This window comes from Parasteatoda tepidariorum, chromosome 1 (genome assembly GCF_982258835.1).
Source record: "Parasteatoda tepidariorum strain Cologne lab strain chromosome 1, Ptep-v5.0, whole genome shotgun sequence".
Taxonomy (NCBI): domain Eukaryota; kingdom Metazoa; phylum Arthropoda; class Arachnida; order Araneae; family Theridiidae; genus Parasteatoda; species Parasteatoda tepidariorum.
The window spans coordinates 4263581-4278189 of NC_141755.1; the positions used below are offsets into that span (position 1 = coordinate 4263581).

Here is a 14609-nt window from a genome sequence, read left to right on the forward strand (position 1 = left end):
TTCTTTTTATGAACAGAGCGATGTCTTCAGTTCTCATGATTTATTCAAATACTTTGTCGACATCAGTATATTTAAACTTCAATCCTTTGGAAAAACTTTTGTCACTAAATTTAAATTAAAAAAAATTTCACATTAACTTAATTAATATGAAAGATATTAGAAATCCACAAACGAAATTTGTTTTTTAAATGCAGAGCTAAAACAGTCTTATTTAGGTACTTGCATTACTAAATGAACTACGTTGGTATTAGATGCGAGATTGGCTTACAAGGAAGTAGGCATCTCGAAAATTCCTATTAAAACAAAGTGAAGCTAAAATTAAAGAGCATAGTTGAAAACATTAGATAGGGTACAAATTAGCCACCTAATCTGCCACTAGGGTGAAATATGCCCCATTAAAGTTTCAGTTCATTTACTTCAAACTTGTGAACTTTTGTGTAATCATGTGGTAAGAGTTAGGGTATCCGCCTTTCTGCCAGAGAGATCCCAAATTCCAGTTCCTGCAGGGACGGTTGAATTTTATCCCTAGCTTTCCTTTTTTAAAAAAGGTTAATAACTAATATATTTTATTCAATATATAAATTGTTTTTTAAAACAAATAATTAAAGGATATTAATTTTTTTATTAAAATATATGGATGTCTTAAAAAACAATTGCAAAATTTTAATTTTGAATTTTTTAAATTATGCATTTATGTTTATTAAAAAATAAAACATAACATTTATAAATTGAATAAAATATATTAGATACTAATCAACCGTCCCAGCTGAGATTTGAACCGACAGCCAAAGTGTTACACCATGAATACATAAAAGTTCAGACTTTTTTGGTAGTTTAAAAGTAAATGTGTTAGTTTAAAATTGAAACTTTAATGAAGTATATTTTACACTAAGGGCAAATTAGGTGGCTAATTTGTACTTTATCCAATGTTTTCAACCATGCTCTTCAATTTAAGCGTAACTTTATTTTAATAGGAATTTTTCAAGATGCATACCTCTTTTTTTGAGTCTGACACAGGTACATTATCTGAAAAAATTCTTCAGACAGGCTTATAAAGTTTTCCCTAACAAAAATTACTTTGATTTAGTTATTAAGTGTAAAAAAAAAATAATAATTTGATGTAAAAATTAAGTTAAATAACTATAAATAGGTATTTCAATAAATTTATATGTGATCTTTTCTCTGCAAGTTTTGATTTCGTATCTTAGTTAACTTTAGTTTTACCTTTCATATTAATTCTTGCACTCGAGTACATAACAATCTTGGGTTTGGCAGTCCTTATTTAAATCTTCGGGTTCAGAAGCCCGAACTTGAGCCTAATGAAAGTTCCTGGGTGTGTTCCATATGTCAACAGGCTTATAAAACTACTTTTTTTAAAAGTTGGTTTAAAAAATAAACCAACAGGGAAAATATAAAGTAAAATAATAATCACAGTGAATATGATCCAATATTAGTGAAGTAGTGATATACCATCAAAATTACGTGGCCTTGGTGTGTGTACTCTTAATCTGAATAAGAACAAAAGTTACAAATATACTTTTTTTATTTTTGGCTTATGTACAGTTTTGTTAAAAAATAAATATGTTCATTCCAATTCGTCTCATAAAATATTTACAAGTTTGCAGTACAAAACCCGGCACCTCCTTTTCCTATACCCAATAAAGTTTTGCACATGCAAAACTTAACAAACACATAGATGTCTGCATGATAAAAAAAAATGATGAAACATGTAATAGATGAAATAAATATATGATGATAAAATGCATGATTGAGAAACGTTAAAATCTTCACGAAAAATAAATTAATCAGGAAATATATCTGCTGGTGTTGCTAGTCCGAAATGTTATGTATAACGCATATATTGAATTTTGTTTCATGAGTCTTAGAGTAGTTTTGCTTCTTATAAGAACCTCATATTCTTTGGAAAGTAGAGCCATGAAAGAAGTAAAGTCAGAAAGCTTGTTTTCTTTATCGAAATTCCTTGCGAACTCGTTTGTGTGCCACAAAATATGCCACAGTACAGATGTAGAATACCAAAAGAAGAGCACTCGTGACGCTCAAAGCCATTAGAGATGTTTTCGAAGCACATGTTTCCAGCATTAAAACTGATTCTTTGTAGTGAGTGCTCTCTGAAAAATTAATAAAATTATATCATTTTTTCATTTACTAATTTAATAAAGAATTTTTTTTACTAACTATCTATAAAAAGATAAATAAGTATTAAATAATAAAATTAATTTTATTCAATTTTATAGATTCAAAGGAATGTATAAAATTATATTGATATGAAAAACCATCATTCATATCAACATAGTTTTTTATTTGTGAATTAATTACTGAAAATGACAAGCATGGTCTTTGTTCTTAATAAAATACAGTAATATACATTTGAAGCGGTCAATGTTTAAATGGGGTTTTACGAAAATAAGTTTTTGTTGGTTTTGGTATATCAATCACTGATTATCAAATACTGAGTAATTTTCTAGACTGCTCTAAAGAAGAGAATAAAACAATTGACACAGTTTTTTTGGTTTTTCTTGAAAGTGCAGATTTGTAGCATACCCTCTTTTAACATTGACCGCTTCATTTATTGTTAACACCCTTTAAAACAATTTTTTTTTCTTCATATATTGATTTCAAACTTCTGTACTGCTATGCCATTGTAAAAACAACGTAGGTACAAGTCTTTCATGTTGTTTTTTTCAATTATACAGCACTATAAGTAACCGACAATTCGTGTCAATATAATAACTGAATTAAAAAATAATTACTGAAAATTGCGAGCATGATCATTGCTCTTAACAGAATATTACATTATTTAATTGATGTACTTATTTTTGATTTTTTGGTTACAGAATTTTAAATTTTTAAAAAAAATGTTTTTTGTTGCTCAAGGTCACTGAATAATGGAAATCGTTCTCTTGCTAGCACCAAAATAGGTTTGCAAAGAAGCAACCCAATGTGTTTAGGGAAAATATTATTAAATTCTCTTTGTTCCTTTAAAAATGTGAAAGTTTTTGTGAATTTTATTGATTTTCTTTTTCAGTACTTGGTTTTTAAGCAACAAATTAGATTTTTAAAAAATTTCTCCTCTTTAGCGTAGATTGTTCTCATATTAATAAGAAAAATATTTTTAATCATGTTTTAAATTTTTAACAATTCATTTAACAATATTTTTAGGTATGTATAAACTTATAATTTTTTTTTACATGTTACTGTCAAAGTATGAAACGCCAGCATTCTATAGAATACCTAGGCATTGTATGTAAAACCAGACATTTTTAGGCTAAGTATGAACTATGAGAATTAGTTTTTTCCTTCGAGGTGTTGTATATAATACCTAGGCATTCTATAGAAGGACAAATGCTATTTACGCAAAATATGAAAAAAGGTTCTGGAAAGGCTATTATATAAATGAAGTGCATTTTATACAAAATGCATATATTACACTGATATAGAGATGATAACGATATTGAGAGTGCCATTAAAATTTTTTTATTTAAATTACGTAAAGAAAAATGAAAGTTGTACTAAACAAAATCTACTTCTTTTTTATTAAGGGAAACAAAATTTTCCTATGAAAAGTAAGAAATTAAAATTAAGCTGCTTGTTGTAACATTGTAGGCTTGCATGACAGTTTGAATTACATTTCATCGCGTTCAAAACGAATTGGAGATGTATTTCAAACTTTGCCAGTTTCTCATTTGGTATTCTATAGAATGTATAGGAAATGTGTGAAGTATGAATCATTTCTAAACATTGCCGTTTTAGGCATTCTATAGAACTTATTTCATTAACAAATTTATAAATATACCTACAGCATTAGTGCCTTACCATTAACAGAATTAACATCCCTCATCGAGCTGACTGCTTCATCACCAAAATCCAAGACCAATATTTCGTGGCTTAGGGTCATTTCACTGTTGTCCTTCTCAATAGGCTGAGACCTCTTTCGACGACCCCAAGACGTGCTCTTCTCCATACCGTGTCCACAATTTACCTGAAAAAGAATATTTGATTCATCTCAAACTGTTTAGTTGCAAATCTTACAAAAAAGAAGTAAAAAAGAGTAACAACGTACTGGTTCACATTTTCCAATGCAATATTTGACGTTACACTGGAATATCACACCGTAGGATTCGGTGAAGCGGAAGGCTTCGTAACTGCTCTCCAAAGAACTGCCTATTTCACGGAATCGGGGAAATATATTGGCATCCACTGGGCAGCTGAAAGGAAAACACTGAATACATATTAAGGCTACCAACTTACAGTATGTTCCGTAATCAACGATATATGGGACCCTCGTTAAAAAATGTCAAAACCACATATTAGTATTTATGTGAGGGAAAGAGAAAAACAAAAATCGTATTAAAATCTGACGAATCACAATTAAGGAAGGCATGATTGGGCACATAAATACCTGTTTCGTTGTCCGAGTTAAATGAGAAGTGATATGTCGCCTTCAATCCTAATTTCTACATCAAACTGGTTTGCATCTTCTTCATCTCGCTTTCCTCAATTGAAAGTCCTCATATTTCCATAAAGTTATCATTACGCCTCCTTAAATATTAGTTTTCAACCCCTAATATGTTTATATATATGCATGAAATAAGGGTGTGTGATTTGGTGATTACAAAATACCACGTATTGGATTGTTGAGTCTTCAAAAGTGGATCGCTAAAACTCCTCCAAAAATGGAAATTAAATTACTTTATTTTAAGTCATAATCATTTAATTATGATTACTGAACTCTTAATCAAATCGTTAGATGGTAAAGGTATTCATTATTTCTATTATTATACAACACTCAATCTTTTTTTTCCACAATTTTATAAACACCTTTCCCATTTAATTATATTATTCACTGAAATTCAACCTATAACTATTCCTTATTTAACGACCATTAAGAATTAGATCGAAAAGCCTAAAGGTCCGTTGATTTGGGGTCGAGGCCAAAGAAAAAAGTTGGAAATTCATACTTAAATTTTTTTTTTTTTGCTGTTAGGAATAATAATAACCGTTACGGATTTATGGTAATTTTAGTTCCAATTGTAAAATTTCAATAATAATGTACTTAAAAGTCTTAATTTACCAGAATTTGAAGCACTGGCATTTAAATTTAAAGTACGTTTTTCCCCCATCAAATTTAATTATCTATAGTACTAGTATAAAAACTGCAACTTACAATGGCATTTTCAAAGTTCATTGACACAATTAAAACATTTTAACTTTTCTGATTTACAAAAACAAGGGTCGTGACAATTATAGACTATCCTGTAGATAGAAAACAAAAAATACCAATTCTGTTCACAAAAAATTATATGGTTTGGAAAATGGAACTACAATTGCAGCAGAAAATTATAATATTGTGGAGCCTTGATTCGAAACGCAGCGCTATATATATATATATATGGTTCTAAGTTGTGATGATCAATCATATGACAGATTTAGTACGAACAGAAAATACTCATTAAGCTTTCTAAGATTAAAAAATGCTTTTTTCTGTTTTAACCTAGGTTAGGTAAACTTAGCACTATTTTTCAAAATACAGGCAGTGCAAGTTTTGTTTTTGTTCTACTTACCACGTATAAGCTTTCTTGTTATTTATACTTACGCTGCAGTGCGATTTAACCACTTATGTTGGAAAGAAATTTACAGAAGCGCTTACAAAGACAGTCGACTGAAAGGCATTAAATTTTCGATGCTTCAATTTCCATGATGCGAGTTTCATTTCGAGTGATTATAATTGTCTATGGACGTGTATAACACGTCACGTTAGTATATTTGATAAAGGCATCTTTCTAGCGCAAGTGGTTATGATTAAATTCTATTAATAAAACATGTAAAAAATATCTTATTAAATATACTCCCATATATTTACGTTTATTTTACACAGAAAAGAGTGCATCGCATAAATATTATGGAACAACATAGAAAAACTGTTTTGGACAGATATTTTTGGATAATGGAAAAAGCATACGAAGGTTGTTTTTGATCTAAAGAAGTGATTAATTTTACCATAAGATTTACCTAACACAACTGCCTTTTGTTTAAATATCAATTTGTAACTACGGCCTTTACTTACGACTAACAATTAAACGGATTTTCTAGTGGCAACAAAGAGGTATTTCATAGAAGGCTTTGAATTGTTTAGAATGAGTGGTGGATATATCGCATTTACTAAGCCCGGAATCATACATAAACATAAATTTTGTTATTATAAACATAATGTGTATCCACAATCAGGAGCAAGTTGGTAGGTATTATTACGCACAACTGTTGAAAAAATTGTTAAATGTTGGTTATTTAAAAGTTACCCTCTGTCGTCAATCACTTCAAAGACACTTCTTGCATCTTTTGCCATTGCCACACAGCTGCGAGCAAATATTCCGTATGGAGCTGTAAAATAATACAAAAGTAACAACTATTACAAATTATAATTTATCCATAAAAAAACATTTAAATTAAAGCACAAATATATTTTGATGTTATAATTATTTCCAATGACTGTTTATTTTAAGGCAACAATAAATGTATATATTTGTTTTAAACTTCGATTGTTAATTTGAAGGAACTATAAAATTGGTTTTAAGTATTCGCCTGCCAATGTTGAGCTGGAGTCCCATGCTGAAGGCACCATGTCTGATCACACAACAATCATACCTAATCCACTCAAATGTGATGTCCCTAACAATTCCGGAGCCGGAAAAGTCCACAGACAGTTGTGAAGTGTGATGCGGAGACTGGGTTATTTCTACCATCATCATGCACACCGATCTAAATTGTGATAGGGTAGAATGCGCTTGCGCTAATATTATTTTCGGATCATCATGATGATCCAATTGGAAAAATCTTAGATTGCCACCAATAACTCATGAGTGTGTCGTAACAACCCAACCAAAATTATTTGTAAAAAATATATCATCTTCAGTTGTATATATAGAGAAAAACTAACTTATTTAGAAAATATTTTAAGTATTTCTTTTAGATATAATCTCAGCTGTAAATAGATTAATGTTTCTGTGTATTTGCATATATTGGATTCAATTATTTTATGTCTGAAATAGTGCTTCAGAGGCACGAAATTTTCTATTGAATGAATGAAAAATGCAGAAAAAACTTTAACTAATGTCTTTTATAGTGCCAATAATCCATTCATCGCTATTATAATTTATTGTAATCACAGCTTGTTATTACCCCGGTAAATAAGTTTAATACTGTCAATACTTACCCAAGATAAGTTTACTGTCAATTATAGTTAATGGTTGGGAGAAAAACACTTTCCTGAAAATACGTCCCTGTCAAAAAGATGTTTATATGCATTGTGCTGTTCTCTATTGTCAATTCCGAAAAATTTTAAGCTAACTATAGGGAAACATTGCAAGGGAAGGGTTTGATATAAAATGATCACCTTTGATAAAAGTATGGTTTATCACTCTATTGCAATCGCGGTACATGATGATTGCTAATAAAAGGGAAGGAACTTTATCACTTACTTCCGTCAGGAATTTCTATCCTGAAGGTAAGTTTATCTCCTATCCTGACTGTGGAAGCTTCTCTTCCTTCCGTTCCGAGGATGACTATTTTGGGAAGGGGGGCTTCTGGAGAGGCTGTCACTTGCATGGTATCTGGATCCCTACAATAACAGATTTATAAATATATATATATATATATATATATTATACACACACACACACGACAGGGGTTCGACAAAATAATGGAAATTTTTTTTTTTTTAAAGAAAGTCGTGTACAAAATTGCAAATGTTCAACGAATACCAAAATGTTTCTTAATTACCTGATTGGCATCATTCCAAAAGATATGTTTCTAGAAGTGACTTCATATGTGCATCGTACATTATACACTTTATCCGTTCTTGTCATCACGACATTGTGATGTTGCAAAACAACTGTATTCGTGTACACACCTCCCTATTTTACAAAAGTTTTAAGTTACATAAATGACGTCAGACAACATGAAGATGTATAGGAGTGTAAAGGGGTCGTACCATGGATTGCGTGTTGCAGTCTTGTCCGTTTAGAGAGAGATCGAGCCTGAATTGATTGCTGTTGAGTACATTGGCGTGGCATGTTTCACTTCTACCTAAAGCATATACTCTGCCGTGGAAATGGCGATTTGTCTTCACGAACACGATGATCTTAGAGTCCGTGCATTGGATGGACACTACACAAAGGGAAATTATGTTAGGAAAGTTCAAATTTCTTAAAAATAAATAAATAAAATTTAAAAAAAAAACTATTTATTCTCGATGACCCGAGTCCGTACTTTAATGGATTGAAGAACCATTAGGATAAAATTTTTTAAAAAAAGTCCACTAGATAGTTTTTCATTTATTTTATTTTAAATAAAATAAGACTATGTGACTATCATGTTACTTTTTATAACTCTAACTTGTTTAATAAATACAAAATCTTTCAAAATTTTTAGAAGAGATTGGCAAGGTCCCCAACTTTAAACATACGAGTACTAAATGACGCGGTGTGGGTAGGAAAAATGATCATTATTATTTAAAATAACCCCATAATCAATCTCCTCATAAATAAGTTTCTTATTAAAACCAACAAACATTTTTCTAGAAATTTACTAAATTTTATTTAAAATTTTTTATAGCATTATTGGAGTTAGCAAAATTTTCTAAAGGCTGCAGCATATTTTCATATTGGAAGATTCATCTGAGTTAGAACTAACTTTAAATTCTCTGAATTCAATTAAAACAAATAACTGACTAATAAGTGTAAAAAAAAAACCAATCTATGAAGAAGTTTCGATGTAAAAAAAAAAGAAGTCGTTGTCATACCATCGTAACAGACACCGTATACGTCGCAGGAAGGATCCTGATTCTCTGGATAAAATGGTACACTAGTGGGTAGCTGGGGAGTTTGTTGCTGTGCACTACTCAAATTGATGGTACCCTTCGAAGGCTTATTCCGTTTTGAAGATGTATCATCTAAGAAATAAATTATGTATTATCAAAAGATGTATCATCTAAGAAATAAATTATGTATTATCAAAAGATGTATCATCTAAGAAATGAAAGATGTATTATCTGTGAAATGAAAGATGTATCATCTGGGAAATAAAACAAATTATCATCAAAAGATGCATTATCTGGAATATAAAAGATATTAGATGCCAGTTTTTACTCAATTCTTAAGGGGCGTGCTACTGGGTATTTTACTATGGTAAATATATTCTAATCATTGAAACGTTATGAAATGATACTACAAAAGTCTTACGAGCCTTTTAAATGGATTCTATAACTATCATATGCCTCAATGACGTTTTATCTTTGATGTGTTAGACTTAATTAATATCACCATTTGATCAGTTCACTTAAATTACTTAACATCATTATCATTTGGTGTAGTATGGCCGCATTCTGATTAGAATGTTTCATTAAAATTCCGCATAAAAGGGTTAATATATACCAAGCTTATGTTGGCATCTGTTTGATTAATTTCTAATACAATTTTGTAATTGTAACATTTCGTATTTGATTTTTCGAGTGATCTATTTCTGCTCGCTAAAAATGCAATTAAGTGCGTAATTTGTTTTTGTATTTTTCTGATTTATTGAAGATAGTTTATGGTTTAGTGTAACAAAATTGAAATAAATATTGCCAATTATACTTTTTTCCCCATCAATATAGCAATTTTTACCACTCGTGTTCGCAAAAACTTTTTGTGACAAGTTTAAAATGAATGTTTTCGTTTCTTGCTTGATGGGTAATAATTATATTAAATTTATCTAATTCATGCACAGAAAAAGTCACCCATGTTTCACGCTGAATTTCATAGCCATAAATTATTAAAATGCTATATTATTCATTTATTTTCTCCTAAATTACTACAAGATAATGAGAAAAAAAGTGTTTCATAAGAATTCTGCGTCAAAAGGATTAAGCTTTAATTTTGAAACTAAATTAATTTTTTAAAATATTGGGGCTAAAAGCCGGAAGTTCTATAAAGAAAATGAGATATTTGCCTTCTTTCGGGAAGAAATTTAAATAAAAAAAAGTACATTAGGAGGACCGGAAAGCAATGTCGTTTCGGAGCATTAAATATTAATCTATATCTTAACCAAATCATAAATATCTTAAAAACCAATTCATTTTCGATCCAGCACTGAAAGGTTGTTGCTAACGAGGGTGAATGCATTATTGTTTAAAAATAAAATCTTGACGTCAAATGCATGAAACGATATTACTTTCCGGTCCCCCTAATATATGAAAGCATGAACACGAAAACAATTATCGTACTTGCGCAGATAGCCTCCAAATACACTCCAGTGCTATCACCAGTGTCCAAGAGGGGGAAAGGATTGGGTGTTGCAAAAGTTTCAGCTCCATCGGGAAACATGATGTGATCGAGGTGGAAAAGTTTACAGATGGCTTTTTTTGTTCTCGGTTCCGCACGGAAAAGAACTGACCGGCACACGAACTCTCTTTCCAGAGAACACTGCTGAAGACATTCTTGACGAGTGTTGACCTGTTTTGAAATCATAAAAAAAGAATATATTATTTGATGCAAGGAATCAAAATTTATCGGTTTAAAAATATCCCTCACTTTGTTCTCTCGCACGTAAGCTCACTCACTCAGAACATATAAATTTTCTTCAAGTAACGAGTTTTGTTCATATTTTTGCGAGTGTTCCGTAAAATTAAAGTGAATGAAAAATCCCTAAATAGTTACCTCGCGCATAAGCCTAACTCCTTCAGAAAATAAATGTTTACTTCAAGCGTAAAATTACGAGTGTAGAAAATTTTTTGCTGTTCATATTTTTGTGAGTGTTCCGTAATATAAAAGTTAATGATGTGATGGAATTATTTTAATAAAATACTGACAGGTGAGTCTGAAACAAGACCAGATAATAATCCAGACGAGTTGTGTGGCATCATTTGTAACACAACAATACCCTTCCGTATCTCAAATGGAAACAAATAAAAAAACTTTTATTTTGAAATAAAATCATTAGCCATAAATTATTCAGATATTTAACTAAGATAAAGATTTTTAATGATAGTTGAATTTCAATAGATCATTATCGCATAAATAATATACAAATTAAGAGTTCATAAATTATGTTGAATGGCTGACATGCCGGGGTCATTGTAAAAATTCTAATCAAACATACATTTTTACGCTTACAAGTTCAGTCAGGCAAGTAAGTATTTGATCAAAAATACCGATTAAACGTTTTTTTTAAATCTTTTTTTAATTTATTATTCTTTTTAATTATTATTATTATTTATTTACTTATTTTTCCTTCAAATTTTGACGTAAGACACCAAGATGCCATATGGGTTGTTTACAAACAAAAAAAGAATACTTTCCTGAAGAAGGAAGAGCAGCAACGCTCAGAAGTATATATCTTTATCAAAACAAAAACGATCAAGACACATCATATGAACTCTTAAACACATTATTTCCCCATGAAGCATCAAGCTCCACCTTTAATTATTGCCTTTATTTTATTCAAGAATGAGGCCGCAATGAAAAAAAAAGATCATATTTAATAGGATCTAAATGTTAAAAGATTTAATTACGTAAAGAAGAATTTATTAAAAAAAGTTAGCTTATTTTTTATTATTTCCCGTGGAATGCTTGTTTTTATTTAAAAAAATTATCTCAATCACTGTGCATAAAAATAATAAATGTAAAAGTTTAAGTTGCAATGTATAGACAGATTAACAGTTGGTACATTCATAAGTTTTCAATAATTTGTATACAAAAGGGATGTTTTGTCTACCATGCACGGGAGGTCATGTAAACATTTTCAGACATTACATATCTTATATTATGCTCATACTTAAACTTTTTTAATAAACACAAAAGTATCTAAAAACTCACTAATGTTTTTCCATTACATTTTTCAATTGCTACTGTATGCTTTTTTTTATCATAATGATTTAGGGAACATCGTTACGGAAATTAAAAATAAAAATCTAAACTTTAAAAAGTACCTCTCTCTTTAACAATACTATATCATTTGACATTAAAACACGGTTTTCTATTAAGTTTTTCAACTGCTAATGTGATCACTTCATCATAATCATTTATCATAATTACTTTCATTCAAATGGAAATTCATACGAAATGTGAATCGGAAATTTGAGAATAGCAGGACTGGTGCTGTTTAGTCAAACCTAATGTCATGAATCGAGTAGCATTATTCATTAAGATTTTAATCTGTTACGCTATCGATTGTTTATAGCGTAATCAATAATTTATACAATTTGAAATATTGATGAAAAATTATTATTAAATTAATAATTATAATGTCAGGTGAGACTTATGAACTGGATTGTTCGGATATATTAGATAAGAGATTTTAAAAGTTAAAGCGATATGGAGCGCACTCTACTGGCTCTTATGTCAGAGTAAACTTCCCTGATACTTTTGTTAAAAAAATTATTTATGTTTCAATGTTCTAAAAACATCTAATATAGCCTGACCTCTGATTTTTTGTGTGATTTTTTCTGATTTGATCTCTTTTTTAACTATTAATAATTTACACGAATCTGAGGTCAAAGTATGCAACCCTATATATGTTGGTACAAAAGGCACAATCATGTCATTAAAAATACTGAAATTAAAAAAAAAAATATTTGATACTTTTTGTCATCAAATTAAATTTTAGGAACATTATAATAAAGTTGTGCTCAACTTTCTTCGTGTCATAATTTATGCACACACATAGTTTTGAGTTGGCCCTGCTCATTACTACAGTTTTTAATTTTTCTGTCTAAAATTTTAAAAATGATTTAGATATATTTTTTGCCATTTATTTTTAAATTAAAAGCGTTCAGGTAAGGATAGTTCTAAAAATCGATCTGAATCTCTTATCTAATATACTCGAATCTTTGTAATAGAATGTTCAAGTACCGTTAAACAAAGTAGTTTTTTTTTTTTAAATTTTAGTGATCTTTTTTCGTTTAAAATATAGTAATAAGGATGGAATAAAAGATGCATTTTTAAAACGGTAAGTAATTCTTAGAAAATCAAATTCTTTTCCGACAGATGCCACGAAGAGCCATTAGGTCTTGAAACAGTCATAAATGTGGCGAACTGAAGAGTATAATGATAAGATATCGAGATAAGTTGTAACGTGAATTGCTTAGCAACACTTGTACCTCGTGTCAAAGACTCGTGCAATACATTGACATTCGTGAAGGTGATGTTACGACTGGTTTGATCGACCTTATTCAGAGCTATTTCAAAAATGTAAGTCCGAAGTTTCTCGAAATATGTGCCAAACGGCATAATCTTTGACCTACTATCTCTGCTTTATTTTTTGAACTATAAGGTGTCAAAGAAAAAAAAATGACTAGATTAGAATGAAATATAAGAAAACATATAGATAATGATAAAATGTAGAATTGAAAGAAGTTCACGCTTGTTTCTCATAGATTTCATGTGCATATCAGAAAAGTCTGCACATCGCAGAAATATGTGCACATAACGGAGCCGTTCATTTCATTGAATACTGTTGAACTTATAAAACTGGGAAAGTGTAATACGAATGATATATCGAATGAATAATTTTCTGTACGAGATTTATAATAAAGGATAATCCAGAGGATAAAACGTTCAGTGAGGTGACCCAGGTCCGAACTGGTTAATACGAATTCCGCACTAGGCTCACAACGAACACAGTGCTGTTGTAGACAGAATTAAAAATCCTCTAGCCATCGGGCTAACCGTGAGAGGTTTTCGTGATTTTCTCCATCTAACGCTATACTAGTTCCATTAAAAAGTCTTCCACGAAAGCTAGCTTGTCGATCCAGGAGTTACCTTATCTCCTGAGTTGGGTTCAAAATTAGAAGGCTACGGAGCTGAACATGGATAGCCGTAAACTCAGAATTATGGTTGGCTTTTCACCGCCGGTTATAAAATGAAATAAAATGGGTTCATACTAAGGTTGTTAGATGAAATATGGAAGAAAGAGGAAGCTATACCGCGGTTAAAACACATCATGATAAATTCTGTTTCACTTCCATTGTCATTTTAAAAATTAAAGAAAAGGAAGTTTAGGTAAACCTAGGGAAAAAAAAACAATTCTGAATCAATATTTCCAAAATTTTCAAAGCGCAATCAAATTTTGACTCATTCTGCCATAATTTGTTTGCATTATATTTTTCTAAAAAAAGAAATTCGACATTCGAAACTTCATGGTTTACTTGATCCCACATTTTCTAAACTTTAAATTACTTATGTAGTTCAAAGAGAAATTGCAGCGAGGGATTCTGTCCTGATGTAACGTACCCCTCAGTATAAAATAATATTACATTTAGCAAAAGTTACTATAGTGCGCAAAATCGGAAGATTTCTATATCGTGTGCCTCACAAAAATTAATATGATTACTGGGCAACAAGTTAAAGTGGAATTATAATTTGATTAGTTTGAGATTAGGAGCTGCAAATTAAGAATATAGAATTTTCCAAGATTTTTCTATGATGAATTATAATATGCTTGCTTCAAAAATATGCAAAAATAAAATAACAATCGACAATAAGCGCATCAAAAAGTAGGCGCCCATTTTCAAGACTTGACAGACGTGAATGTAACGATACAAAAGAGATTTGAAA

The 14609-nt window shown here is 30.2% G+C and overlaps 1 protein-coding gene across 2 annotated transcripts in view; it reads right to left on the minus strand.

The window, feature by feature from the left end:
- Positions 1 to 1525: 1525 nt before the first annotated feature.
- The window catches only part of tyn (trynity), a 51051-nt gene continuing 37967 nt past the window's right edge, over positions 1526 to 14609 (minus strand). For both annotated transcript variants that reach the window (XM_043041940.3, XM_087158451.1), the window contains exons 6-14: positions 10280 to 10508; positions 8819 to 8968; positions 8009 to 8184; positions 7798 to 7931; positions 7497 to 7636; positions 6318 to 6399; positions 4082 to 4226; positions 3835 to 4000; positions 1526 to 2129 (exon numbers count right to left, since the gene is read on the minus strand). In XM_043041940.3, coding sequence (XP_042897874.2) covers positions 1969 to 2129; positions 3835 to 4000; positions 4082 to 4226; positions 6318 to 6399; positions 7497 to 7636; positions 7798 to 7931; positions 8009 to 8184; positions 8819 to 8968; positions 10280 to 10508 — 1383 coding nt within the window. In that variant the 3' untranslated portion in view covers positions 1526 to 1968. The remainder of the gene's footprint in view (positions 2130 to 3834; positions 4001 to 4081; positions 4227 to 6317; positions 6400 to 7496; positions 7637 to 7797; positions 7932 to 8008; positions 8185 to 8818; positions 8969 to 10279; positions 10509 to 14609) is intronic.